Here is a 26,467-nt window from a genome sequence, read left to right as displayed (position 1 = left end):
GCTGTTGGGATCTTTCCCAGGCAGCTAACGAGGAGACGAAGACTCTGGAGTCAAGTTTTAAGAGATTCCTCAAAGTGATAACCAACTCAGACAACTTCTGTCTGGGAGGAAAGACTAACCTTTTATGACTCATTGGAACTTGCAAATCTCTTTAAAGAAAAATTCCTATGCCTAGAGTGTGCACTTCCTTGATTCTCTATGCACTGGAGTGTTATGCTTTTTCTCCAGACTGTAGGAGTCCCTTGGTCTATATGTGAGAAAGCCACACAACTGTGTTTGGACTAGTGTATCAATAAGGCTGCACTCCAGAGAAAGGAATACATGGGAAAATTCAGGTAAGAGACTCTGGATTTCTTTACACTAAGGTAACCTTTAGTTAGCAACTACTTCTGTCCAGGTTCACATCAGGGGGCTTTATGCAAAAGGAAGAATAGAATAAAAAGGTAGGTAGAGGGCACAAGGTTTTTCTTTATAACTGGGAGCTAGATGTGTCTCTCAACACATGGAGGGAAGAGCCAGGACCAGGAAGCACAGCTGGCCCAGGGAGCAGAAATGTTGGGAAATGGCTGAGGGGTGTTACTGTGTTGAACTCCAAGTTCTTTCAGACAAGAAACGCTGTCTTCTTCCCGAAGTTCCCCACCCCTGTCCAGTGTCAGTGGACTGCGCTTTCCTGGATACCTCGTTGATCAGCATGCGGCTGGCCATGGAGAGCCGGGTCTTAGGGGGAAAGTGGCTTGTGATCATGATTCGAAGGCCAGCCTCCGAGAAGGAAAGCTGGTGAGGGTAGGCCGACAGCAGCTCGTCCACCATGATCACTGACGCTTTGCGGTGGAAATTGGCTAGGGAAGGGGAAAACAAGATAAGATATCACTGAGGCCACGAGCAGGGAAGAGGCAGTCATTCGTTCTTCCTTCCCTTTCCTTCTTTTCCTTTCTCCCTCCATCTCTCTCTTCTTTCCTCACGTTCATTCATCCATTTGTTTATTCATCCATCTACTCACCCACCTACCCATCCACTCTTCTTTCCTTGTTCCTTCCTTCTTTCTTCCATCCATCCATCTATCCATCTACCCATCCATCCAACCATCCATCCATCCATCCATCCAGGGACGGTTGCAGTGAGCAAAATGTGGAGAAGAGTCAAAATCTCCTTTCTGAGGGTCTTAATATAATAATAGCTTTTTTGCAATGACTTGAAATAATTTAAGCATCATTCATCGATGGGGTAACAATGAAGGCTAACATAAGAGAATTCCTCCCTGTCTTCAAACTATTCTTTTCCCATCACTCAGATCTGGGGCACAGGAAAGACCCCAACAAGCTTTAGTGACCCTTTATGCCCTTCAAATGCTGGCAATATTCACACAGGGCTGCCAAATGCTGCAGAATTGGCTTCAGTGCAGCATGGAAGACGTGGGGGCATGTACATATGTCCCCCGCCCAGCCTATGAGCAGAGCCGACAAGGGGGTGGGGGAGTGAGATGTCCACGTTAAAGAGGGCCACGGTCAGGAGGGGATTGGGACCAATTCTGTGTAACGATTTGCTGGGAGGCCTGAAAAACCTGTTCCACTAAGGCCCAAGCCCCCTCTCTGAATGAGCAGCGTGTGCACACAGCTCACGGGGACCTGCCACAGCCTCTCTTCGTCCTTGCTCCTGTTTTCCAAGCCACTAAAGCATGAAATGATCTCTGGAAACACTGACTAATATTAGGTAGCTCTTTTTGGTTCCCTCAGAGTATTCCTTTTATGGTTATAGACTACCCAGAAGAGAAGAAACTAAATAAAATCCTCATGTGGAAGGGTACTAAATAACTCTCACATCTTCTGTTAAACATACACATAATCATTCAGAAAAATATCAGACATTTGATTTGTAAAATCTAATAATTATCTGGAGATTTCAGAGATACATTTGAATATAACTTACATATTTTTCTAATTTATTTTTCTGTGTCTCCTGCAAAGCAACCATATGGGATCAAGAAGAAATAAACTCAAACATTTCAAGAGGAAAGTGAAAAAATATTAAATGAAAAATGAAACACATTCCAGGCAAAATTAAATAATAATTTTCTATGTTCCTCTAAGAAACAATATTATTTATCAGAGAGCACTATATCCTCTCCCTTAGTATATCAATTGCTTTGTTAAGACTGTATTGAATATTAGAATAACTTTGAAAAGAAAAGTAATATTCTGTCTCTGTTTGCAGCTTGGAAACTGAGTTAATGTAGCCTGAAAGTGAATTTGGATATAATAACATGCTACTAATAACACCTGCCACTTATAGCGCATTGCACCAAACTATTTTTTATGTGTATTGGCTTTGCTCATTACAAAAATGATTCCCGTTTTTCAGAAGAGAAAACTGAGGCTCAGAGAGGTAAAGTAACTTGTTTCATGGTCACACAGCCAACAGGTGACAGAACCGGCATCTCAGAACCCACGGTCTCCTCTCATTTGCCCTCCTGTTCTCAGTTCTAGCAAATGTGCTGCCTGAGACCGCCAGGGGGCTTCCTGAGCGGGCTCATTCCCAGGTACGAGACTGCCCCGTGATGTACTGAAAGGGAGGAGGGGGGAATGGAACCTCCTGCTCTCTCTTGGGGCAGACAGTGCCGTGTCCTCTCAAGGGCAGCTGGGACACGCTGTGTGTGGCTGTGAGAGTGGGCAGATGGGCCTGTACTCCAGCACTTCCTTCTCAGACACAGATATCTCCTTGGTTACCTTTCTTAAGTAGCACCACAGTGGCGTCACAGTTGCTGCTGTCGTCAATTTCGGCATTGTTGGCCAACCCGTTGACCATGTTCCCAGCACCTTTTGTCCTCCTTTCGAAGCACTGATGTATGCAGGCATTGTATCTGAGCAAAGCAACCAGGGGAGACAGCGTATTAGCGTTTGCCATTCCTGGTTCCTAACTCACACCGAGAGCTCCCAGGAGCTCTCCCTGTCTCGATGCACTATCTGGGACCCTGTGCCCCAAGTTATTATTGCTCTCATTGTGCCAACCTACTTCCCCTCAGAATACACAACCAGTCCCATTTCCCAATTTAAGAACATATGGTAAGTGAAAATAAAGCCGCCATTATATAAATAAATCATGGCACACTGCTCTCTTTGCAACCTCGCCCACGTCAATGGAGGCTGAGCCCCCTCACTCAGAGACTGCCTGTGGAAGGACTGTGACAAGAGTCAGTGCAATGGTCAGGGTCTACTTCCTCTGGGCCACATTCCCAGGGCCTCTGAGGTTAGGGACCAGCTCAAGGGGGAAGGAGAAGGTGTCCCATCCATCCGATACCCAAGGGCAGTGGCTGTGCATGAGTGTCTGCGTGCTACAGGCTGGTTGTCAGTCCAGGTCTCTGTGTGTCTTACTGAGGTCACAGGCTGGGATTCTGTGAATCTCTATTACTGCTGTGCCTCAATTCCAGGCCCAATGGGCCCTTGGCTTTACGACAAATCTCTGGCCTGTGATTCTCCAGAATGATCAAGTGAATACATGGTGCAGCACTTCTTACATGCCCCAGCAGACGTGTGTTGGAAGACAGAAGCTTAGACAGGTTCCTAGGATACTTCTGGCAGGTAAATGTTCTAGTGATCTAGTCCCTTTATCTTTAGTGTTAAAAGATTCCCATAGAGCAATCCTGGAAAACTCATGAAAACTCATGGGCAAAGACAGCCGGGCACAGTTTCCAGGGCACTGGAGGCCACGACTGCTTTTGTCCCCACTCAGAGATCTAAAGGCCTGATGGTTTACTGGCTGTGGGAAAAACCATTGAGACATCCCCCCAGCTTGACCTCCAGCCCCCCATGGGAACAGCAGCCAGGCATGGCGACTCTAACCTGCCAGCCGAGAGGCCACTCGACCTGCGTTTCTCCTCCTCTCTCTCATCCTTTTGCTTCTACAGAAAAGAGGCTCTTTGGAGTCCCTCCCTGCTGTATCCTTGTGCCTGACTCTTCAGTCAGTGCAGCTCTGGTGTGGACTGGCCTACAGGGATGAGACAGCTGTCGTGGTAGAGACAGAGGGGCCCCCTGTGGCTGGAACCTTCTCACCTATGAGCCTTTCCCTGCACTGCCTGGGAGCCTGCAGCTCTTCCCACATGGCATGAGGGAGAACAGAAAGCGAGTCGACAGCAGTGGGTGCTGGCTGTACAGAAGGAAGTGGGCAGGCCAATCCTGGAGGACTCTCAGGATTCACAAGATGCAGGGCCCAGAATGAGGACATCACTATTTTGCAACCTTAATGAAATAATGCACCCAGATATTGAGCACCACAGAGAGACAGGCAGACAGACATCAGCATGCCTCGTGATGGCAGAACTCACCACCACTTGGGACGTGGTCTAGCCTGAACCAGATCAATTACTGACCTATGGGAAACTCAAAGACCAAAGGAACAGGCTGAACTACACCATGGGATATAATCAGCAATTTCCAAACCATGGGCAGCTCTGCCGAACAAAATACCAAGCTTCCTCAAAGAACAAATTACAAGGGACAGGGGGAGTCACACATACAACACAGAGGGAGAATTTATAGATTAAAAGAGATCTAAAAAATGGAGCAACCAATTATTAATATAGCGAGTGAAATTTACTTGGATTTTGATTTTAAAAATATTTATGACATTTGTGAGACTGAAAGAAAACTGTTAAAAATGACATTTATGAGACCATTGCAAATTTGAACATTGATTAGATACTTTATGGTATTAAGGAATTAGCATTAATTTTAGGTATGATAATAATATTGTGGTTATGTGAATAAAGAGTCCTTTTAGAGTCCTAAAGGAGTCTCTAGATACGTCTAGAGAATGCCAGACATACACTGGAATTTTTATGGATGAACCAGTATGATGTCTAGGGCTTCAAAATTATATGTGGAGAGGGAAGAGGATCTGGTGTGGATGGAACAACTATGGGATGATGGTTGTTGGGGCTGGTGACAAGCATGGGGGGTTCATCATACTATTCTGTGGACTCTCGTCTATATTCAACATTCCAATTAGGGAAAAGATCCCCCCAGTTTCTAGAGTCAACAAGAATGACTAGAAGGAGAGAGGTGGTATTTCTGTCATCTTGATTTACAATCCATTTCCCCCCATAGATATACTGACTTGGATGAGGGTTTGCTTTCTTTGAGATGGGGTCTCACTGTGTTGCCCAGGCTGGTCTCAAACTTCTGGGCTCAAGTGATCTAGAAGGAGAGAGGCAGTGTTTCTGTCATCTTTTACAATCCATTTCCCCCCAATAGACACACTGACTTGGATGAGGGTTTGCTTTCTTTGAGATGGGGTCTCACTGTGTTGCCCAGGCTGGTCTCAAACTTCTGGGCTCAAGTGATCCTCTGCCTCCCAAGTAGCTAGGATTGCAGGCATGCACCACGAATTAAGGGGGTTTTCTTTTAAAGTACAACTTGTATTATACATTTATTGGGGTTTGGATAACACAATAATAATACCATACAGTGAGGGCTTTCTCAAAACCAGATACTAGGTTAGTAACATACCTAAGCTGTCACATTCCATCCTCATAAAAAACGCTCTGAGGTAGAAACTATTATTAATTCTATTTTGTAGAAGAGGAAACTGAGATTCAGAATGGCTGAATAGCTTGGCCGAGGCGCCACGACTAGTCAGGGGCAGGGTGAGACCTGCTGCCAGGCCTGAATGTGAGGCACTTGTTCTTAACCACCAGAACGTATTGTCTCATCTGGGGGACATATCCCAAAGTGGTGACCCAGGATGTACAGAAATCAGTCCTTGCCAAGGCCAGGTATGCCTCATTCTCCCTTAAAGTTTCTACCTACATGGCCAATCTGAAACTGCTTTTTGACCTTCAGACAGAATGTTCAAAGTCATTTTAAGGCTCTCCCCCCTGGAGGCAGCTGATGATTCTAATATATGCTGGTTTTTTAACTGCTGTTGCTGTTTTATATTTTTAATTGAATGTTTTAAATTTTGTGCTTGCACCCCGAAGCTATTTTATTGTGAAGCATGCAATTTTATAAATCAGATTTTATAAAACCCAATGATTAGAGCCTCTGATTGCAGAGGGGGATGGCTAAAGAACAGAGATTTCAATTTAGAACTTAGGGCCAGAATTTATGCAGAAAATTTCACGAGTGCGGTAGCTTCCACTCCCGGTTTTATTTGTGTCCTGCTGGTTTGCACAGCTGGAATGCTGGTAAAACTGAGGCATCAGCAGAAACACACCTCATTAGATTCCACATTTGGTACGGTTCGGGGAAGAGGAGAGGATGTGTTTGCTGTGCTGTCTTAACGTCCACATGTCCTGCCAGCAGCTCACGGGCTTGACCGTGGCTCGGAACAGGGCAGCAGTAGCCACAGAACGCATGTGAGCAAGACTCCTCAGCCCTCCTTCCCTGCGGGCCAAATCCAGTTTGGAAGAACACCTCATTCTGTGAAGCCCCTAGTGAATTCATTTTGGGACATACTTTCATGAACATTCAGATTCAAGACCCAAGATCCATGTTGGGCGTATAGCAGACACTATGTGACAATTCTCCCTGAATAATTGATTGATCCACCTTTGGGAACACAAACTTAGAGCCTCAAAAAAGATTAAAAAAAAAAAAAGCTGAAATAATGCAACAGGAAACACTGAAGGAAGATGTGCGTATTGTTTGAGGCTCCCCCACTATATAGTTTGGCTATTTGGGGCAAAGACGAGCAAGCTGGTTGCTTCCATCTTTAAAGCACTTTCCGTCGGAGGCTAGTAACTTTGGAAAGCCTTTGGACCGACCCTGGTTTTCATGGGAGCTCATCTATTGGTATTTTTAAATGGAAGGTGATTAGTCCTATGGTGCACAACTTCTGGTTTCTTCATCAGTTACCGTGAGATACTATGGTAACGCCACACCAGGATAAGTTTGGGTGAGTCCTACTCTGGCGATGCCCTTCTCCAGCAAGCCCCAGATATTGGGTCTACATTGACCATTGGACAGCTCCTCTGGCATGTGTTGGCCGCCATATTGAGCAGACTGGCAGCAGACAGAACAGTCCAAACTGTTCAAACCCTGGACATCAGCCAAGCCGGGTCCTCCCTCCATTGTTCCTATTATGTTTGCCAAAGTCCACACCGAAGTCCCCCAACAGGTATCTCCATCACTGGTGGCCGGAATTACCTTTTTTCAGCCCTTAACAGTAAGGAAACCTTAATGTGTCAATTCCAGATTGCTACCTGATATATCCAAACTGGCAATTTCTGATAGCTTTCTACTTTATTGTCCCCCAGAGAAGGTAGTCACTCCTGCAGCTACACAGCTGGTGCAAACTAGCTTGTGCTGATGTAGAGGAACAGCAATAGCTCCCATCGGGGAAGGCAGCCACAGCATGGAACTTCTCTGCATACATTTAGAAGCTCCTCCTCTCAAGGATACTTGGCAAAAGGTGAACATGCAGGTTCACAATGGTGCTGACCTTTCACTTCATGTATGGGAAACATCAACAATATGATTCTTAATATAAATAACGACCTGCCTGGACTCCAAGAGGGAAAAGAACATATAATGTGGTGGTTTTAAAATATACCAACACTTCTTTGACATGCTTCCCTTTGATAGATGATGCAGGACCCTTAACCATAGGCTGGACTTAGTAACTCACTTCCAATAAACAGAATGCAGCGGAAGTGATCGTGTGTGACTTCTGGGACAAGATTATAAAGGTGTTACGGGGCCTTTCTTGCTTTCTCTCTTGAATCACTCACTCTGGAGGAAGTCACTCAAGCGGCTCTAAGGAGTTCTCCCTTTCTCCCCACATGGGCTGAGCCCTCCAGCCAAGCACCAGCATCTCCTGGCCAGCCGTGTGCGCCATCTTGAAGGTGGGTCCTACTGCACCAGTCAAGGACATGACGGTGGCCCTGGCAGATATCTTCTGCAACCTCATGAGATACCCTGAGCTAGAAACCACCAATCAAGCTGCTCCTGGAATCCCAACTCTCAGAAACTGTGTGAGATAATACATGTTTGTGGTTTGAAGCCACTACGTTTTGGTGGAATTTTGTTACATAGCAATAGATGACTAACATGACATGAATAATGGAAGTCTGCAGATATTTGGTCCGAGATTTTAGTCGCCTCTTACCTAGTGCTCTTGTCCCTCTTCCCTCACCCTCTATACAAGTGTAACTTACTGAGTTTTACCTCCTTTGTGTTATAAAAGAGAGTCAAGAAACATCCAAAAGCTAGGTCATCAGATCCTGAAGAGGGATCCAGGGTTCTAGAGAGTTCTTGAATGAAACATTAAGCTTTCAGTCTATCATCGCATATGGATTAGAAGGGTCTCTGCTATTGGTGCTAATCAGAATTATAGTGATTCACAAAAGGTTTTGAGGAGCCATGTGAGTCTGCAACGAGAGGCTTTGAAAAACCAGTCGGATGCCCACCCCCATCCCCCATCCTCTCCCACGTCGTCCATAATGTTGAATGTAGGAAACGGTTTTGGAAAAGAAATGAAGAAAGCATTTTACTTACTTCATGATGACAATGTAGATAAGATACATCAGCACAAGGACCAAAGACTCCCACCTGCGTACAAGCCAAGAACAGTTAAGGGAGGTCACCACAGACAGCCGGGGGACTCGCCAGCCTCCCCTCTAAAGACGTGTTTGATGCAAACAGCCAGGATGGCAAGGAGAAGGCAGAGGGTTCCAGAGGTTTCCTGGTCTGTAGATACTCCCTGTGCTGCATACAGCTTTCAGCCATGTTCCTCTTTCCTCCCCTCCTGACGGGAAAATGCTCCTTCCTCTCTGTTACTTGCTCACCTAAAAGAGGTCTTTGAAAGCAGCATGCCTTTCACACACACGCTGGATGTGGGCCTATGTGTGTAAATCTGGCCGCAGCTTAACCATTCACTGTCATTATGCAGATGTATTTGCAAAGGGCAAGCTAAAACTAGAGGAGTTGGTGGGGGTGCCTGAGGGGCTGTTGGATATGCAGGAGGTGGGCAAAGGGGTGGGGGAGAGACAGACAGACACAAACACAGAGAACCAGGGCAGGGAAGGGGCCAGCAGGACGGATAAGAAGGATTGGGTGGGAAAACAGTCAGGAGGAAGGAAGAAAAAAATAAAACCCACTGGCGTGTGCCTGGAGCTTCTGCTAATTTGAATACCTCTTCTGTTTTCTTTATTTTAGCAACTTGCAGCTAGAAAACAGGAACTTGTTTCCTAGGCTTCCCTCGAGCTACAGAATTAAATTAGCTAATTGAGGGAGTAATCTTGGCTTCGAGAGAAGGTCACTGGAGAATGGTGTAAGGAGGGAATCCCGGCTTATGCCCATCCTTCCTTTTCTCTTTGCAAATTCCATGTCTAGAGGTTGACCCCAGAGAACATTCAGTCAAAAGTAAAAAGGATGCCTATGCAAAGGCTTTTTTGCCGTGGCATTTATAAAATGAAGAGTTGCAAAGAAGTCAGATGGTTATAAAATGGGGAACGGGCACATAAATTGTAAGTAGGTCCATACAATGGGCTACCACGCATTAAGAAATGTTATGCAAATACGTCTGTATTTAGTATAGAACATGCTCACGAGGCACTACTGAGAGAAGAAACCAGGGTGTCCAAATCCCCCCAACTTCTGCCACGTTTCTTGGCTTCTCTCAGAGCAAAGCTTCTCAAGTGGCTGTGCACACTCCCTTTGGGAACCTCCTGATCACTGGGTAATGTTCTCCAGTCTAACTTGCACACCCCTCAGTCCCCTGAGTCACTTGTCAGGGGCACAGTGACTTCCACCTACAGCAATCCAGGGGTGGATGGCTGATTGTCTGTTACCCTGTTCAACTCCTCAGTAGAATCCAGAAGTTGATCATCCACCCCCTTCCTCAAACGCTCTCTTCCGGCTTCCCGCAGGCCACACCCCTGGTTTTCTTCCTGCCTCTAGTTTCTCCTTCTCCTTCCCCTTTGCCTCCTCCACCTCCTCAGTTCAACCTCTGATGACCGGATCATCTTCTCTTTGTTACCTATACTTCTTCCCCAGGAGAGCTCATCCTGACCTATTGCTAGAAATACCAAATACATGACAATGACCCCAACTTACACACCCACGCCACACCCTCTCCAGCTCTGCATCATCCATACGTCCTCCACTACCAATGTGGCCTCTCTACCTGGAAGTCCAAATGCACATCAGAGCAGAGTTCTTTATTCCTACTTCCTAGCCTCTTTTTTAAAAAAATTTTTTTATCCCAGGCTTTGCCACCTCAGTAAACTGTACCACTCCCTCCCCGGCCAAGCCCCAAGTCTGGAAATCAGTCTGGAACACTTTTCCCTTGCTCCCTCATTCACCAGGACTCCACGTCCAAATCACTTCATGAATTGTCAGTTTCTTCCCTCTCTATCGCCTCTCCTTGGTTCATCTTCATTTCAGCCTCTGAACTGGTTTCCTTGATGCTATTGGATCATGTCATTGCCCCACTTAAAACTCTTTAATTGCCTCCTGAAAGGCTTGGGAAAAAAAATCAAAGGTTCCTCCTTCCCTGCAAAATCTCGTCCTTTTTTCTTCTCCAAACCCTCTCGTGCCTTGCCTGTGCCCACCAAACTGGACTTGCATTCGCACGCAGCAATCTCTTTCCCTCTCTCTTGCTCTGGAGTCTTTGCACTGACTGTTCCCTCTGCCAGGAATGTTTTTCCCTTCACTCCTTGGCTGGCCCCTTTCATCCTGCAGATATCAGCTTACACGTCACCTCCCCCAAGAAACCCTCCCCGTCTGCCCTCCCTCCCTTTCTATCCCATGACCTTATTTATGTTCTTTAAACCTCTGAGCAGTCTGCAATTATCTTGTTTATTGATTTATTACTCATTTATTATCTAATGCCTGTTTCTAGCAGTCACTGACATCACTTCTCACACCTGCGCTGCCTCAGTGTTTGGTTTTTCATTTCCTGGGTACTTAAAACCCTGACAGCTGATTTCTGCCCATGCGCACGCCCTCGGTCTTCGCCCACAGTTCTCCCTGTCCAGCACAAAGCAGCCCTCAGCCCATCCGAGCAGGACGACACTGCCTCTAAACATCAATTTTCAGTGCAAAACACCTCTGGTGGCCTGAACATGGTTCTTATCTCATCAAACCCAATATATATGTAGCATAAACTTCATGGGTAAAAGTGAGATTTTATTCACCGCACACTCATTCATTTTGCAGAAAGAGACTCCCAGGATCTGAAGGGATGTCATATTGCCACTTACATGCATTTTAATAGACTGAGAAGTCACCAAGAAAATGAACCAGCTTCAATGAAATATTATAGTTGGGTTGAATTAAATCCAGCACTTTCTAAATAGGCCTATTTATACTCTTTCTAATTCTTTTAGATCTTTTTGATTTTGTTACTCAAAGCAAGCCCTTCCATTGCAATACTCAAAGCAGGTTTTCTCTGGCTGTTTTTCAGGGGTGCCTGTGGGACGGGGTTCCCTGCTTTTGTTGACATTTCAGGGTTAGTTTGCTGGGGTCAGACTCAGGGTTCATCCCACGCCTCATCCATGTTGACCACACTGGGCTCTCTGAGGGCTCTGTGCCGTCCCACCTGTTCCCCCTGCTTTTTTGGCCTGATGGAGTTTGGATCATCAAGCCTAGACTTAATGCTCTTCAGCGTCCCTTCCCCAGGCCTCTTCCCTCTAATGCCGTGAGCATCTCCAAGGGAACCTGTAATTACATGTCAACTGTCTGCCTCCCCTCTAGCTTGGGCAGCCCTCCAGCTCAGGGCCGGTTTGGTTTTGTATTATGTGTTTGGCTCTGGAAAGAGCCTGGCCTACAGGAGGTGCTTAGGAAACAGTTTGGGATTGGACTGAATCCACATCCAGACCTCTGAAGTCACACGGGTACTCTTTGGTCCCCTCTCCTGCTCTTCCCTCCTAGGACGCTGGGCATCTTCTCCACCTTCCTCTCCTGACCACATCCCACCTACTGTCCTCTGGGGATCCAATTCTGCAGTCTGATCTGGGTTCGTTTCTTCCCTTCCCTAAACTTCCATGTTAAATCATTTTCAACTAGTCCCTGCTTCTCCTGCCAAAGACTGTTCTTTCCCAGACTGGAGGGCTACTGCCTGTCCTCGCCTGGGGTGCACCGCTCTGGTTTCCTGACCCCGGTCCAGAACAGCAAAAGCTGCTCTCTAACGCCACCCAGGTAGACAGTTTCCAGGTTGTGTTTCCAGGGTCTTTTTGCTCTCCCAATGTCACAAGTTGAGAACCAAAAGCAGAAAGGAAAACATCGCCCTGGATCCTTTAGTCTTCTTGCTAAGGCTACAGACTCACTGAAGACACATTCCAAATGCCCTTTGACAGCATCACGGGCCTTGCTGAGCTGTCATCATGGGCTTTGCTCTGCATGTTGAGTGTACATCCTACTCGGTGGGCCACTGATGCTTTCTGTTTAAGTGTCTTTTAGGATAGGTCCCCAACAGAGACCCCCTGCCTCTTGCCTGCTCACAGAACCCCACTATGCTAAAGCAGCAAGTGGGTACCCCCTGATCTCAGAGAGGGTGAGGCCCACCCCCAGGCCCAGACGAGGAATAATGATTGGTCTGAAGTTGTGATTCTAATCCCCCTGGCCATTCGGTGGTCAAGGCAGACCTGGCTGTGACCAAAGAGATGTCAGGTGGAAGGGTGAAGAAAGCAGCAGAGCCCCTTCTTCCTCCTTCCTGCCTTCCAGACAAACTTGGCGGCTGGAACCACTGCACCCATCTTGGGGCCATTAGGCAAAGGCCATGAGAAATGCAGAAATGTAATCCGGGGCACTTGATGTGTAAGAAAAATAAACTACTAGTTTTACAAATTTATTTAAGCTGGTTTTTCTATTACCTGCTACTAAAGCATTCCTGACTGCTGACTGCCACTTCTTGGCCGAATGTGAGTGACTTCCTGCAGAACGCTATTCTGAGAGCAGTGAAAGAATCTAAACTATATGACAGGGATACATTGTATCCCCTGTGTTTGTGTTTGACAAAGCTCACTTCCTCCTAGAAAGTACTCTAGTGTCCAAATAAACTCAATTGAAATTAGTTTCCTTTTGAGGATTTGGGGTGAATGGGTTGCCTGCCTGGAAATCACCAGGCCATGCTGGACTGTTCTACAACAAGGAATGGAACTCTCTGTTCAAGGTATTATTGAAATGCTGCTGTGCTTTAATGCACAGATTAAAGACTCTGATTTTAACGAAAGAAATAAGCTCCTAGATGTGCCCTTTCAGCAAAATAAATGCTCGTGATTGGCTGGTTAAGAAGGCAGGAGAAGTGAACAGTAACAACAACAATAAAAAATCATAAAGTTTGATATATTTTTCATCCGAAATCCCTGGAAGTCCTACCGCAGTTAAAGGCCAGCGGCGCAGACTTTAATTTCGCAGCCTCACTCATGTGAGAAATGCTCTTCATCAGCCCGTGCACGTAATAACAGTCATTATGCAAGAGGCCGGAACTCTGGGAATGTTGTTCTGGTGCCACCTCGCCGCCCCCCCCCCCCCACCAGCCCAGCCCCCCAGCCCAGGGCTTTCTTAGAAGCTACGGCTGCACCTGATTTATTAATATGATTCTAACCTCCCCTCCCCCTGCTAGAGCAAGACACACCGGGGGATTTGCAACTCATTTATCCATGGCCCTCCCGGCCCCTGACTCACAACTGGACACATGGGAGTGAGTCTCTGTGCTCCGGCCGAGGGCTCGGATGACCTGTTACCTTACAGAGTCTAGACCTTTGAGCCGCAGGCCCAGGCTTCTACCTGAGGACGGGCTTGCCTGACAGCCTAGCAAAAGCCTTTGGAATGAAGAGGAAATAGACTGTCCTTTTGTTGCTCTAAACTATCTGAAATATCCTAAAAGATGTTTTGAGGGTCAGGGCTGAAACTGGCTCATGGCGAAGCCTGCTTTCATCTCCTCCTGCCGCGGCTGTCATGCAGCCATGCCACAGAGCTGGTGGGAAAGACGGCAGCCTCCAAGACTGACAGCAAACCTCCGCTGGAAGGCCTTTCTCAATGTCTTTCTGCACAGCAGCAGCAGGCAACTTTCAGATATCATGGTGATCAGAACTTGTTTGTCTTTTTGGGAGTGTCATTAGTGAAGACGAGTAACACAGAGCAATGCTCAAGCACTTACTATTTGCTAAGGCAGAGCAGTGGTTGTGCTAATCGTGACATCGGTTTGCACTAGAAAATGCTTCTGGAAGATTTCTTGTCCTGCATTTCATCCCTAAGGACATGGGGGAGGATATGTCCCCATTCCATTTGGTGGCCACACCCAGGAGAACCCCTTGAGGAGGCTCTTCTTCACTTCTGACCCAGGGTTCCAAGGGGTCTCAATTCCTTTCAGCCTGTTGATTACCATTACTCACAAAAGACCTCTTTCTTACTTTCTTATGAGTCAATATGGAGATTATGCATCTTATAGGAAATTCTCCTAGCTGTCTCCTCCTCTTCCCTTTCGGATGGAGGAGAGAGAGAATAGGCAAAAGTGTCTTAATGCCCTATCATAGTTCATAATTTTTATCATCAATGTGATAGGTTCTCTGCCACCCTCAAATTCTGAAAATCACGGAGCTGTCCTCAGACACAGAGGTGTCCACTCCGACAAGGGGTTAGCAGTCATTGTGCTGAAAGTCAAGCCTGGTGGACTCTCTACTGCTTTTTCTAGCTCATGTTTAGCTTTAAATAATGCCATGAAAGTTTTCTATGTGCAGAGTAATGCCTATTCCTAAGAAGTTATTCCATACTACTTACTTCTATAGATCAAATATTTGAAAAAATAGTAACAAGAATACACAAAAAGCTCAATTTCTATTTCCACTTCAAACATATTTGACTTGCTCAGAACCCATCTCAAAAATAGAGATTTGGACTGTGGGTCCAAATGCAAATGCCATCCCACATATTTAATTTGGGCAAAATTTTCTATCAAAAAAAATCAATTATTTTCAGAGCTCCAAGATCTTTCTGAACATTAAACAGAGAACTTCAGCGAGTTAAAGTTTTCCGAAGTGCCTGGGTCCTGATTCCTGAGATGTACAACAGAATTTGAAACACAGAACTTGGTTTGGACACATTTTGAAAAGATCAAACCGTCACCATGGCCTAGCGCATGGCAGACTATAGAAAGGCACAGTTAAGTCATGACTATGTCACCTGCAGGGTAAGGACCTCTAGAATTAGGATCCCAAATAGAGCCCTGTCACCCCAGCCCCAAAAGAAAAGGTCTCTGCTCTGCGAAAGCTGATTTAATTCCTTTCTTAAGGTGGGAAGAGGATTCCTGACAAATTCTACTTGTTTTAAGCTGTCATGACATTTTCTTTTTTCCCCTAAATCCTAACTCTGGTCTTCAACATACTTAGGTCTGCAACATGACACAATGAAATTAGAGGGGGAAAAAGAGGTACTTACCAGGAAACTTTTTCATCATAAATGAACTGTGAAAAAAAGAAAAAGGATGTAAGATTAGACACACACACCCCATGCACACTGCCCACCCTTGTCACTGGTGTGCTCTGGGCTGCTCGGGCCACGAGGCACCTGTGTGTGAACCTCCCTCCATACTGGTTTTGCCTTTGGCCAGTGTTAGTGGAAGGCGGTGTTGGCAGATTGGGGTGGACGTGTGTGTGTGTGTGTGTGTGTGTGCGCGTGAGCGCGCGTGAAGCATCAGGTAATCCCAGCATCCCTACAATTTCTGTCCAACAGTGAAGTGACAGGGAAGTGTGACTAACCTGCTTTGTGAAGCAAGACACATTTCAGAATTTCAGATCTGCAAGGGGTACAGGGGATCTGTGGTTACTTCCAAACGTTAGTCTCTTATATGCCACCTGTACGATTTCTGCATGTCTTTGTAGTCACAGTGTTTATGGAAACACTTGGACTTCTATGGACTCAACACTTTTCTTTATATTGGCTTATTTTTTTGTTTCCTTAAAAGAATTTATTTTCAACGGGCATTTTACATCACAACCAGAAGTGTAGGATGGGCACCTCTTGTCATCATATATAGAGGGTAACCCTGAAAAATAAATGTAATAACAACTAACGGTGTCTGCAGACCCTGGCTGGACACTGTTGGCTGCCCAAGCCCTGGGCCACGGGCCTGCTCTTTCATTAAGGAAGGAGATTAGCAGGGGTTGGAAGGAGTGAACGACACCCAAGTGCCAAACTGACATTTTCTCCTTATCAAAAGAGAATTCAGAGAGAATACATAGCAGGATTTAATTTATTTAAGTCCTGTTACCATCCACATACCATCTAAAATAATTTGAAGGGAAAAAGCTGGTGTAATCCTTTGATTTAAATAGGGAAACTGAGTCACAGAGAAAATGAGTGATTTTCCTGGGGTTGCTCAGTTTGCTGTAGAATTGGTTCTAGAACTCATCCCCAGCTCTTGACTTGGTGTTCTTTTCATGACGTACTGATCTGCCCAGATGACATGTTGCTGAAACCAAATGACTACACCTGTACTTTATTTAAGCAGGAAGCCATGGACATGGCTGGTAGCTCATCCTTTCCACACTCACGAAATATGACCGCTTTCAGTGTGAGCATCTCTGAGTGGCCTTCCCTGCAAAGGCAGTGGCCCCTTGGAGACCGAGGTCGATATCTGCAGGACAATCTGGGTGTGCAGTGTCGTTAGGGCATGCAGATGGTGAACTTAGCTAACAAGGTGGGCACTGCTGCAGTCCCCCGTGATTACAATAACTACCAGCTGGGTAGAGACATAGAGAACACCTCCAAGAGGAGCAGAGCATGGCTTAAAGGCCCATAAAAGGAACCCTCTCCAATTATCTTGAAGGTCCAAAGTGAAGGCAGAGAGGAAGGACCCAGGCTTATTTGTATTAATCACTCATTCTTCCTAACAAGCCATTGGAAAAAAAGACCTCGGCTTCCTCATTTTCGTTACTCTCATCTTTGTTATCAGATTCAACAAGTTGACATTTGGGTGAAAATATCAAACTGGCTAGAATGGGAAGAGAATTAAAGAAATAAAGGTAATGATTTCATAATCCAGGTTGAACGGCATGGAATCTATTCGCTGGAAGGCATTCACAAGCTTTTAAAAAAATCGTTGTCAAAAAAATCATGGAACAGACCAAATTATTTCAGATAGAAAACATTTCTATTAATTGAAGTTAATGCAATATTAGTCTTAGCAGCAGGCTGAAATAATCAATTTGTAGCCACTTAAGAGAACGCAAGATATTGAGAAAGAGTTTATTAGACCAAGCTGATTTAATTTTCTTCTATCAGGGAAGGCAAGCAATGCCATGTGATATGAAAGCAGCTTTTAGGAAGTCCTTGTTCTGTGTGAGCTTCCCCACAGGTGGGGGCGCAGAGGCTGCAAGGTAGACGCCGGGAGTTCACTCTCCCTGGGAGAAAGTCCCCTTCGTGTCCGCTCTAGGAATCAGCTCTGGGACTCATACAACTTTAGCTATTGATTATTTCAATGATCATATCAAAGAAAAAAATGAGAATGGGATTATTTATACCAAGGACCCTAAATAGGAGCACAATAATTCCAAGAAATAGTGGGGATATCTGGACAAGATTGGACAAGCTATGCAATTAGGGACAGAGCATCACGACCCTGAAGCCAAGGGGATGGCTGTGGCGCGGTGGGGTGAGGGGGTGGGATTGGGGGTGGGGATGTGGTTCAGGGAGGCAGACAGGCAAAGAAAAATGCAGGTGATCTCACTATAAGTACTAATAAATGGTGGAGATCTGGAAACATCCAAATAACTGGTAGAGTTTTCCCTTTGATCTCTCTGCCTGGCATGAAGACGTCCTGTCAGTCCCATCACTCAGAAGGCATGACTGCTGCAGAGGAGGAGGAAGAGGAGGAGGAGGGGGAGGAGGAGGAAGAGGAGGAAAAGGAGAGAGAGGAAGAGGAGGAGGAGGAGGCTTCCACAAAGCCAGGAGGACTTCGGTACCCCATGGCTGATCCAAACACCGTCTGGGTTTATCCCTGTACTTTAAGAGGACTGTGCAGAGGAATGGGAGGACTCAGAAAAGGACAATAAAATGAATGAAAGGGACTAAAACTCCGGCCTCTAAGAATGGAAGCAGCTTGTTCACTGGGAGAAAGGAGTGGAGGTGAGTTATGAGCTGCCTCTGGCATTTAGTGGTGTTACTTGGAGGACCAGTGGCTGATCAACACCTCTTCCGAAGGCTGAAAATGAGGAAACTGGCACTGTTTGCAAATGTCCCTTCAGGAGGGTGCACTGCCTGACCATCCTGAGGCAGCCTTAGAGTCGCCCTGTCTGAAAACTCTTAAAATGACAAGGACAGGGCTCACCTTCATTCGAGGATGAAGTTTGGAGGAATGGGTTTATTATTCTTTACAGATTTTATTTTATTTAATTCTCTTAAGACAAGTATTGCACACATCCCTCAGTATTTTTATGCCTTAGCTTCGAGTAAAAGAAAACAACGCAACGGCCGCCCCCACCCCTTCCTGGCAATATTACTAGTGTAGAAGAAAACTTGCAATCATTTCCACCCCCAGTTCCTGCCAATGGCCACTGGGTGGTGCTCACGTCCCGGTCCTCCGTCCAGGTCTGCCCTGCCAAGGTGGGGGAAGTTAGAATGAAGTCAGGCCAAGTCCATTTTCCGAGCTCCATTAAATCTTCTGGAAGGAGGGGAAGCACCTCAAGGTGGGCAGCCTACTGAGTGAGCCATTGCTGTCACGGGCAAGGTGGCAGTTCCTGCCTGGTGCTCTGTTTTGGGGACAGGTCATCTGATGTCAACTCTCAATCCTCATGATGAATTGCAACTGAGTGACCTCCCGCTGTGGCCTTTGCAACTGACCCAGCCTTTTCCCAGTCAGATTTCTGAAAGCGAGCTTGGGGCAGGCAGCTCTTCTCTTGGTGCTCTGCTGGTTGTTTGGGGCCGGGCACTGTGACAGCCAGCACAGAGCCACCATGGGTGGCGCTGACTGATAGCTGGGCGCTGATCCGCCGAGCGCGGGCTGGGTGGGGGCCCTGCCCTCTGACCCACATGTTCTTCACCCGCAGGCACCTCTGGCTTCGCCCTAAGGTTTCCACGTGTTCTGCAGCTGAGCTAAATGTTAAACAGGAATGAATTTGAAAAAAGCACTCATTTCCTCCAGGCTTCAGAGAAATGGTTAGGTACCATGGAAACCAGCTTTTCATTCTTGCGTCTGCTCTAGAATTCTTCCAAGCAAGACAGGCTTATATCAGGAGGGCGAATCCATGGATATCAGAGCAAGCCAGGCAACTGCCAAGGGAACGGCATGCTCACATTGGAAGAACAGGAAGATGACCCGGGAATGGCGCAGGTGTGACGGGAGACGAGAGGCTGGGGGGCAGGTGGCTGTCTCAATGCGTCAGCCCCTGGGCTTGCTCACTGTAACTGAAGCCATGGAGCAGAGGTGGGCGCATTGCTGGAACCTGTATCATGGTCACAGGCACCATCAGAATTTTAAGCAGTGCAAATAACAAGAGAAAATCAACACCATCGTTTTCTTTTAAGAGACTGAAATCCAGACAACCTTCCCTTCCTTGCTGTAAAGAAAACAGCCTCCCGTAGCTCTTCCCACTCAACCTCGTGGGGACTCCCTGGATGGATCTGCATTTGGAGTTCTCACTTCTTCAGGTCTGGGGGTGGGGTGCAGATGGCTCAGCTAAGGCCACGGCGATTTCATCTGCAGAGAAGAATCCGATGGAGCACATTGCAAAGCTAGCTGCTGTGCACAGATGTGGGTTCCGTTTTAAAGTTAAACAGGCATTCCTACTTCAGGACGTTTAGCAGGCTGACTCGATGAAGGCAGTGGATGCTGGAGGGCAGGAAAGAAGATGACCTACAGGCAGGGCTGCGGCAGAGCTGACCAAGTCAAGTAGATATGTTAGGGCAGGCGACAGCAAAGAAACAGGGATAAGAGGATGAATTTGGGATCTAGGAGATGAAGGCTGTTAAGCCAAAGGACTACGTTTGTGGAGCAGTGCAAAAAAAAAAACACAAACACAGGTCTAAATTTCCAAGTCGCATTCCTTGTGAAAGAGGAGTTGCTCAGTCTATGGAAGCTGCATCCTCCAGCCCAGCTAATTCATTTCCCTGTTTCAGGGAACAAACGCAAGCCTGACCCCCATCTCCTGGGTTTGCCCAGTGTCATTAAAGCAGGCCTTTCCTCCCATCGGATTTGTCACCATCATTCTCTGCGAGAGTCTTCCAACCACCATAGTTATTCCCAGTGTTCCAGAGGAGAGCTGGGATTTAACGGGGCGCAGTGAGCCTGAGAGCAGCAAGGTTTCTGAGTTGGAGAGAGAAGAGGTTCATTCCCAGGAAGATTGGGTCCGAGAAGGAGGGGTGACTGGTCAGAGGGCCAGGGCCACGGTGGCCAGCTGAGAGGCAGAGGACAGACATCCACATGGCCTCTAAGACCTCCTTCCTCCCACAGGAAGGGCAAGATCAAAAGATTTCTGGATGATTTCAGGTTAGTTGTTTTAATGAAATAATTCTAGCAGGAGGAGGCTGAAGCTGTTCTCTCCTGCCTAAAAACAAGACTACAAACTTAAGTGAGGCTGACATACCTCTCTAACAGGGGGACTGGGTTCTGGGGATAAGGGTAGTCTGAAAGACTTCAAGAGGCAGATTTTATTGGAGAGGAAGTCCGCATTCTGCCTTGGGGTAGTGTGGCTGTACCATCTTAGACACCTGCTCTGGCAAATCCCAGATGTTGCAGCTCGCTGACCTGGAGCAAATCACTTAACCACTGGAGCCTCGGTTTCCCATGTGTAAGATGGGACGCGTGACAGAGCCAGCTTGCACAGCGTGAGGACTGAACTAGAAAATACGTTTCAGCAGACACAGCATAGTACTCAGTCCCATGTTTAGTATTGAGTCTATGCTTGTTAAAAATTAAAATTAATTAAATAAAAAGAATTAGTTCCTTGTTCTCACTAGCTGCATTTCAAGTGCTCGGTGGCCGCACGTGACTAGCGGCTACAGCATCAGACAGCGCAGGATTGTAGACCATTTCCGTGACCATGGAAGTTCTGGAAGCGCTGAGCATCTCTGGCAGGTGAGTCGGCTGAGCTCTGGGGTCCCTCCCTTGGGGACGTTACAATGAGCCCTCCAGGGAAGGAAAGGACCGTGTTGGTCTGGAGGAGCCTCGCTGCTGCGCCAGTGCTCAGGCTGCCCTGACGACCACCCCAACTAGTGCCGGGGGCTCCCCTGGCCCACCGCAGACGGGCAGCCCTGGTGAATGTGCACTTTTGAGCCAGTCTGCATTATCAGTAACTCATCCCCATGGGCCTATCCCCTGCCCCGAGGCTCCCCTTTTCTCCGCGCACACAGTCCTGTTCTCAAGCAGAGAGGAAGGGTAAAAATAAAGTGCTTCTTTTAGGGCAGCTGCTAGACTGACGATGTAATGGATCATTTGCATTTATGTAAATTACATGATTATGTAAATTACAGTAACATTTCAATACAAGAAACTGTCAGGCCTGCTGGAATTTGGAGAAAAGGCAGGACTGGGAGGCTGGAGATGCCCGTGGCTGAAGGGCTCACTGTGGGTAGAGGAGAAGCCGCGGCCGGTCTGATGATTTGCAGACGGTCTGTGGGTCTGTCGGGTGGATGCACACAAGGAAGCGCTCCAAAGAACCCGGAATGTTCTCAGGACTTAAAAGGTGACCCTTCTCTTGCAGAGAGAGAGAGACTGGGGGCATTGGGCGAGGCTCCTGGGCACTGTCGAGCTTCTCCACGGACTAATGCTTCAAAGTACAAAACGTCACCCGGGCTCAGGGGACTCTTGATTGGGGCAAGAAAGGGCCCTGAGAAACATACACTTTATGTTTTTGCAATTATAATTGCTTTAGACAATGACACGTTCTTGTGTCTTCTGCTTTCTCCTTAAAACAAACAAGCAAGCAAACAAAAGCCAGAAATAGCACAGAGCAAAGTTTAAGTGAAATTCCCAAACACCGAAGCGAATCCACCTCTGTGTCTCTGAGTTAACGGTTTTGAGCTTCATTGGTTTTGGGAGGTGCACTCTGGTCTTGCTTCTGCGGCTTCGCTTGTGGGCCCCTGTTCTTGTCTCCCCTGCGTCAGCTGACATTTGCTGTTCTGAATCCAGGTAATAAGGACTCAGTCAGCACCTTCCTGCCCCGACTCTGCCCCTGCACGGCCATCAGCGTCTCTGGAGACGTCATCTTTCCGCTGTTTGGATCTCCAGGCCCCATGGTCGGTCCTCGGGGCTCCTCTGCGTAAGTGGTAAGGGGATGTCTGTAGAAAGGCTTCTGGTCCCACTTAATCCGGACCTGCCCTCTGGGTGAATGAACTTCCTGGTGCACAACCCCAGGGGACCGGCAGTTAAGCCTTCTGAACATTTCAGATCTATATAACAGGGGAGAGTGTTTTAATAAACCCAATAGTTGAATAAATTGCTTGGGAAGGTTGGTAATTATTTTGTGGGTAGGAAGAAAGGCTTTTAAATAAAGGAATTTCAAGTGCCCTTTGCAGAGTCCTATAGAGAAGCTTAGTATTACGTAAGGAACACCGGAAGGGAAAGGACTTTGTTCCCATGATACTAGGGGAAACATAGAAAGAGGAGAATAAGAAACCTTGACAAAAAGACACAGAGTGCGTGTGAGCTGCAGCCTGAGGCTGGGGCATGGAACAGATCTGGGGACATTGTGAAAGCCACTTTGCGAAGTATGGTGCTTTTCGGTGTGCGACTCTGTTTGACTCTTCATGGCAGTTTTAAGTCTCACGTGAAAATGAGCCGGGAGCTTTCTACCATTTAACAAGCGTCAAAATTCCATTCAGACTAGCAATGGTCAGAAATCTAGTCAAAGTTACTTAGATTTCCTTTGGGAATCTCAAAATGGACTCTACAAATGATCATTTCTACGTAACAGATGAATACTCTGAGGAACATGGTTTCCAACCTTATTTAAAGTTGTGTTTCTCAAAATGCAGCACGGTGCTACTGGCATCAGAATCACGTTGGGGTGAGGGAATATGTTGGTCAAAATGCAATTTCCTGGGTCTTACCTTAGAGCCTGTGCAGTTAAAATCTCTGGGTTCCGCACTTTAAGTAAGCATTCCTGGTGTTTCCAATGCACAGTGAAGTTGGAGGAATACCATTTAAAGTAAAAAAGAACCAAGACTTAACTTTGAGGACTCCAATCTTATCTTTTCCATTTCTTCTTAGCAGTGGAGAAATGTAATTTTTCTCAAAATCACAAAACTCTAGCCTTGACAACTTGTCTGTAAACACACAGTCCAAATCCTCAGGTACCAGCAAAGAATCCTTTGCGTTTGCAGCTTGTTGCTGTCTGGGGGAAAAGCAGAGTTGCCCCGGCAGCCTGAGTGTTCAGCCAGCTCCCTCTGTGATTTACAAGCCGCACCTGAGCGCAGATGGTTGCTTTGCCCACAGACCAGGCTCGGGTGAGTCTGTCGTCCGCAGAATGAAGCTTTGCTTCTTCACACATCATTAGCAACAATTACATTTATTTTATCTTGGACATGTCCAGATAAATTGGACAGATGACAAGTTATTTCACACATAGTCCTTCCTGGAAGTGTCTATGCTGAAAACAGAAAGAAACTGAGCCGGCACATTTGCTGTTGGGAGTGGCATTGACAAGTCCGTGTTCCCGGGAGATCTGGCCTGCTCTGTTCTGTCCCATTGCCTTGTGCTTACCAGTATCATCATCTCTGGGATTCAGCAGAGCAGACAGTTGTGTTCATTTCTGCTACCCCCTGACCATGTCTCCTGAAGAAAGCCATTTTCAAAAATCATCCTAACCAATACTCAAGGCAGAAGAGCAGAGTGCACATAATCAGCTTGGGTTTCCGGGACAGAGCTTGCTGGAAAGAGCACTGGAGAAGTCCGGACTGAGGTGAAGAGAAGAGTCCTCTGGGTTTCAGGTGATCATACCTTTTCCACAGGTAATGACTGAGAATAAGAACATAGAGTTCATGTGTGTCCATGTGTCTGCTAACCAGCAGTGTCAAAGGTGAAGCATGTCTTCAGTTCCAACACGGCATGCTGGACCCTTCTGTGCCTTGGGGTGGGTCTCCACCCTCCCAATTATAAAGGGGTCCTGGAATTTGGGGAGTGTGGTTGGGCCAGTTCCTGTCCTCTTTTAATATGGGGACTCTGGAGAACAAGGCTTAGAGCAATTTTTAGCATAACACTGACCTCTTGGCAAACCTTGTGATGGTTTGTAAACCCAAGATTTTCAGTGCCGGGAACTGCTGGTCACTGAAGTACTCACCTGGTTCCTTGTGGAAAGTCTCATATCAAACATCATGTTTATTTGATTTACATAGAGATTTACAATAAAATAACCTACAGGTAAGTGCTTTGTAAAACAGGTGAGATCTAGTCCAATTTTGTAGGTAAGAAAACTAAGACCCAGAGTGATTGATTTCTCCAAGGTCATTAGAGCTAGTGATGGCATGTATCAGTCAGGGTTCTCCAAAGAGACAGAATAAAAAGGAGACACACACGCACACACATGCACGCACACACAAAAGATTTGTGATGAAGGATTGGCTCACATTATCACAGAGGCTAAGGAGTCCCAAACTCTCCCATCTACAGAGCCAGTGGTATAGCTCCAGTTCAAGCCCAAAGGCTTGAGAACCAGGGCAGCCAATGGTGTGAGCCCCAGTCCAAGTCCAAAGGCCCAAGGACCAGGAGCATCGATGTCCAAGGGTAGAAGATGGATGGCCCAGCTCCAGCAGAAACAGCAAATTCACCCTCCTTCTGCCTTTGTGTTCTATTCAGGCCCTCCATGAATTGAATGATAATTCACCTGCATTGGTGAGGGTGATCTCCTTTCATAAAGCCTAAGGATTCAAGTGCTAATCCCTTCGGAAAAACACTCTCACAGACACATCCAGAATGTTTCACCAGCCATCTGGGCATCCCTTAGCCCAGTCAAGTTGACATATAAATTAAACATGATGTGGGGAGGGGGAGGCAGAATTGGGAGTGAGATCTCCCAAGTCCTATTTCAATGTTCTTTCCAATTGTCTACCCTTCAGCTTGTTACATTAAAAAGTGTGGGTTTTTCTGCGTGGGTGACCTAGAGCCACTGATCAGTTAAACAAGTGTGTGGCATTTGCAGGTGTTCTTTGTGGAGACAGCACTGGGATGGCTCTGAGGGCTAACTAGGGGTGGAGAGGGGAGGGGGACAGGTGGCAGAGAGGCTGCTGGATGGACACGCTGACCTGCTGGGACTGCAGGGCAGCTGCTGCATCTGCTAATGCCAGCGATGGCAAGAGAGAGCCTCCAGTGAGGCGGACTATGGAGGAGCACACTGGGATGATTTCCATGAGATGAAAATCCACAGTACAATTGAGCCAAATGGTGGGAATTAAGAGAAAGGCCAATTTAACATCACTTCCAGGTTGGGTGGCCAGGATAGGGATGGGGCCTGAAATATGGAAAGGTGGTCCAGTCATGGGGCAAACATCCAATGTTTACTCAGAGACGTGTGGAGTGTGGGGTGTGAAGATGTCTGGTAGAGAGTTGTTTACCCACGGCTGGGCCTCAGGGAGGTATCACTGCTGAGGATACAGGTGGCCGTGGTAATGGGCGCTGTGGGGAGGGCAGGAAGTGCCCTGGGAGACCCTCCAGAGGGAGGAAGGAGGAGAGGGGATGCCACGAAGTGAGTTAGGGAAGAGCTGGAGGAAAGTGAGAAAGAACAGAACAGCTGGGACTCTCATGGGCCCAGGTAACTCAAGCAAGACTCCGGTTCTGAGCACCCCTCAATCAGGCCAGGGTTCTGGGTGCTCAAAATAGCTGGAAGAAAGAAACTCTGCCTTCACACCCAGACAGGCACCCGCTCACGCCCCACCAGTGTCCCCTGAGCCGCTGCAGCCCCGGAGCTGAGAAGTATACGGGTGGGACCAACCCGGCAAGAGCGACTTACCACAATGAGCGCGATCACAGACAGTGTGTAGTAAATCGAATCCCTCAGCAGGCACCAGGAGGAAAGGGCCACAACCTGCAGGGGAAGGGAGACACAGTCAACAAGGAGCAGGTCACCAGGCTATGCAAACGAGACAGGATGCCTCCCGCTGTCCGGCTCTGGCTCGCGTCTGAGCCTCCTGTCCTGGACCAATCAATCTGCCGATCAATAGGAATTTATTAAAGGCCCTTAGGTGTGTTACTCTGGATCTTCTGAGAGGCAGATGCCAAGATGGAACTAAACCTGCAGCAATGTTAGCGGGAAACAGCAGATGACAGAAAGTGGGGAGGGGGTCAGGGAGCTGGGAGTGCCACCTGCTCAGCCCTAGCTCGGATGTTAGGATTGAGGGACAGAGGGAAGGCTGCCGCTGGGGAGACTGCACCCGGCTGCCGGACAGTCGTAGGAAGGTGCAGCAAGGCCCAGGGGGACCCTCGATGCAAAGCTGCCCATTAGAGGAGTCTCACGTCTCCCAGGAACTGGCCTGTCCTAGCATCCCCAGCAGCGAGGGGACGGGAGAGCAAACCTATCCCGTGCCTTTGTGACGACCCGAGT

At 47.2% G+C, this 26,467-nt stretch overlaps 1 protein-coding gene across 2 annotated transcripts in view; it reads right to left on the bottom strand.

Annotated features, from left to right (window-relative positions):
- Positions 1-26,467, bottom strand: part of SLC24A3 (solute carrier family 24 member 3) — a 457,347-nt gene that overhangs the window by 32,854 nt on the left and 398,026 nt on the right. For both annotated transcript variants that reach the window (XM_045528345.1, XM_045528346.1), the window contains exons 7-11: positions 25,877-25,951; positions 15,375-15,400; positions 8,490-8,543; positions 2,724-2,857; positions 679-839 (exon numbers count right to left, since the gene is read on the bottom strand). In XM_045528345.1, coding sequence (XP_045384301.1) covers positions 679-839; positions 2,724-2,857; positions 8,490-8,543; positions 15,375-15,400; positions 25,877-25,951 — 450 coding nt within the window. The remainder of the gene's footprint in view (positions 1-678; positions 840-2,723; positions 2,858-8,489; positions 8,544-15,374; positions 15,401-25,876; positions 25,952-26,467) is intronic.

The sequence above is a fragment of the Lemur catta genome, chromosome 17, assembly GCF_020740605.2.
Source record: "Lemur catta isolate mLemCat1 chromosome 17, mLemCat1.pri, whole genome shotgun sequence".
NCBI classification, from domain to species: domain Eukaryota; kingdom Metazoa; phylum Chordata; class Mammalia; order Primates; family Lemuridae; genus Lemur; species Lemur catta.
This window is presented reverse-complemented; position numbering and strand designations above follow the sequence as displayed.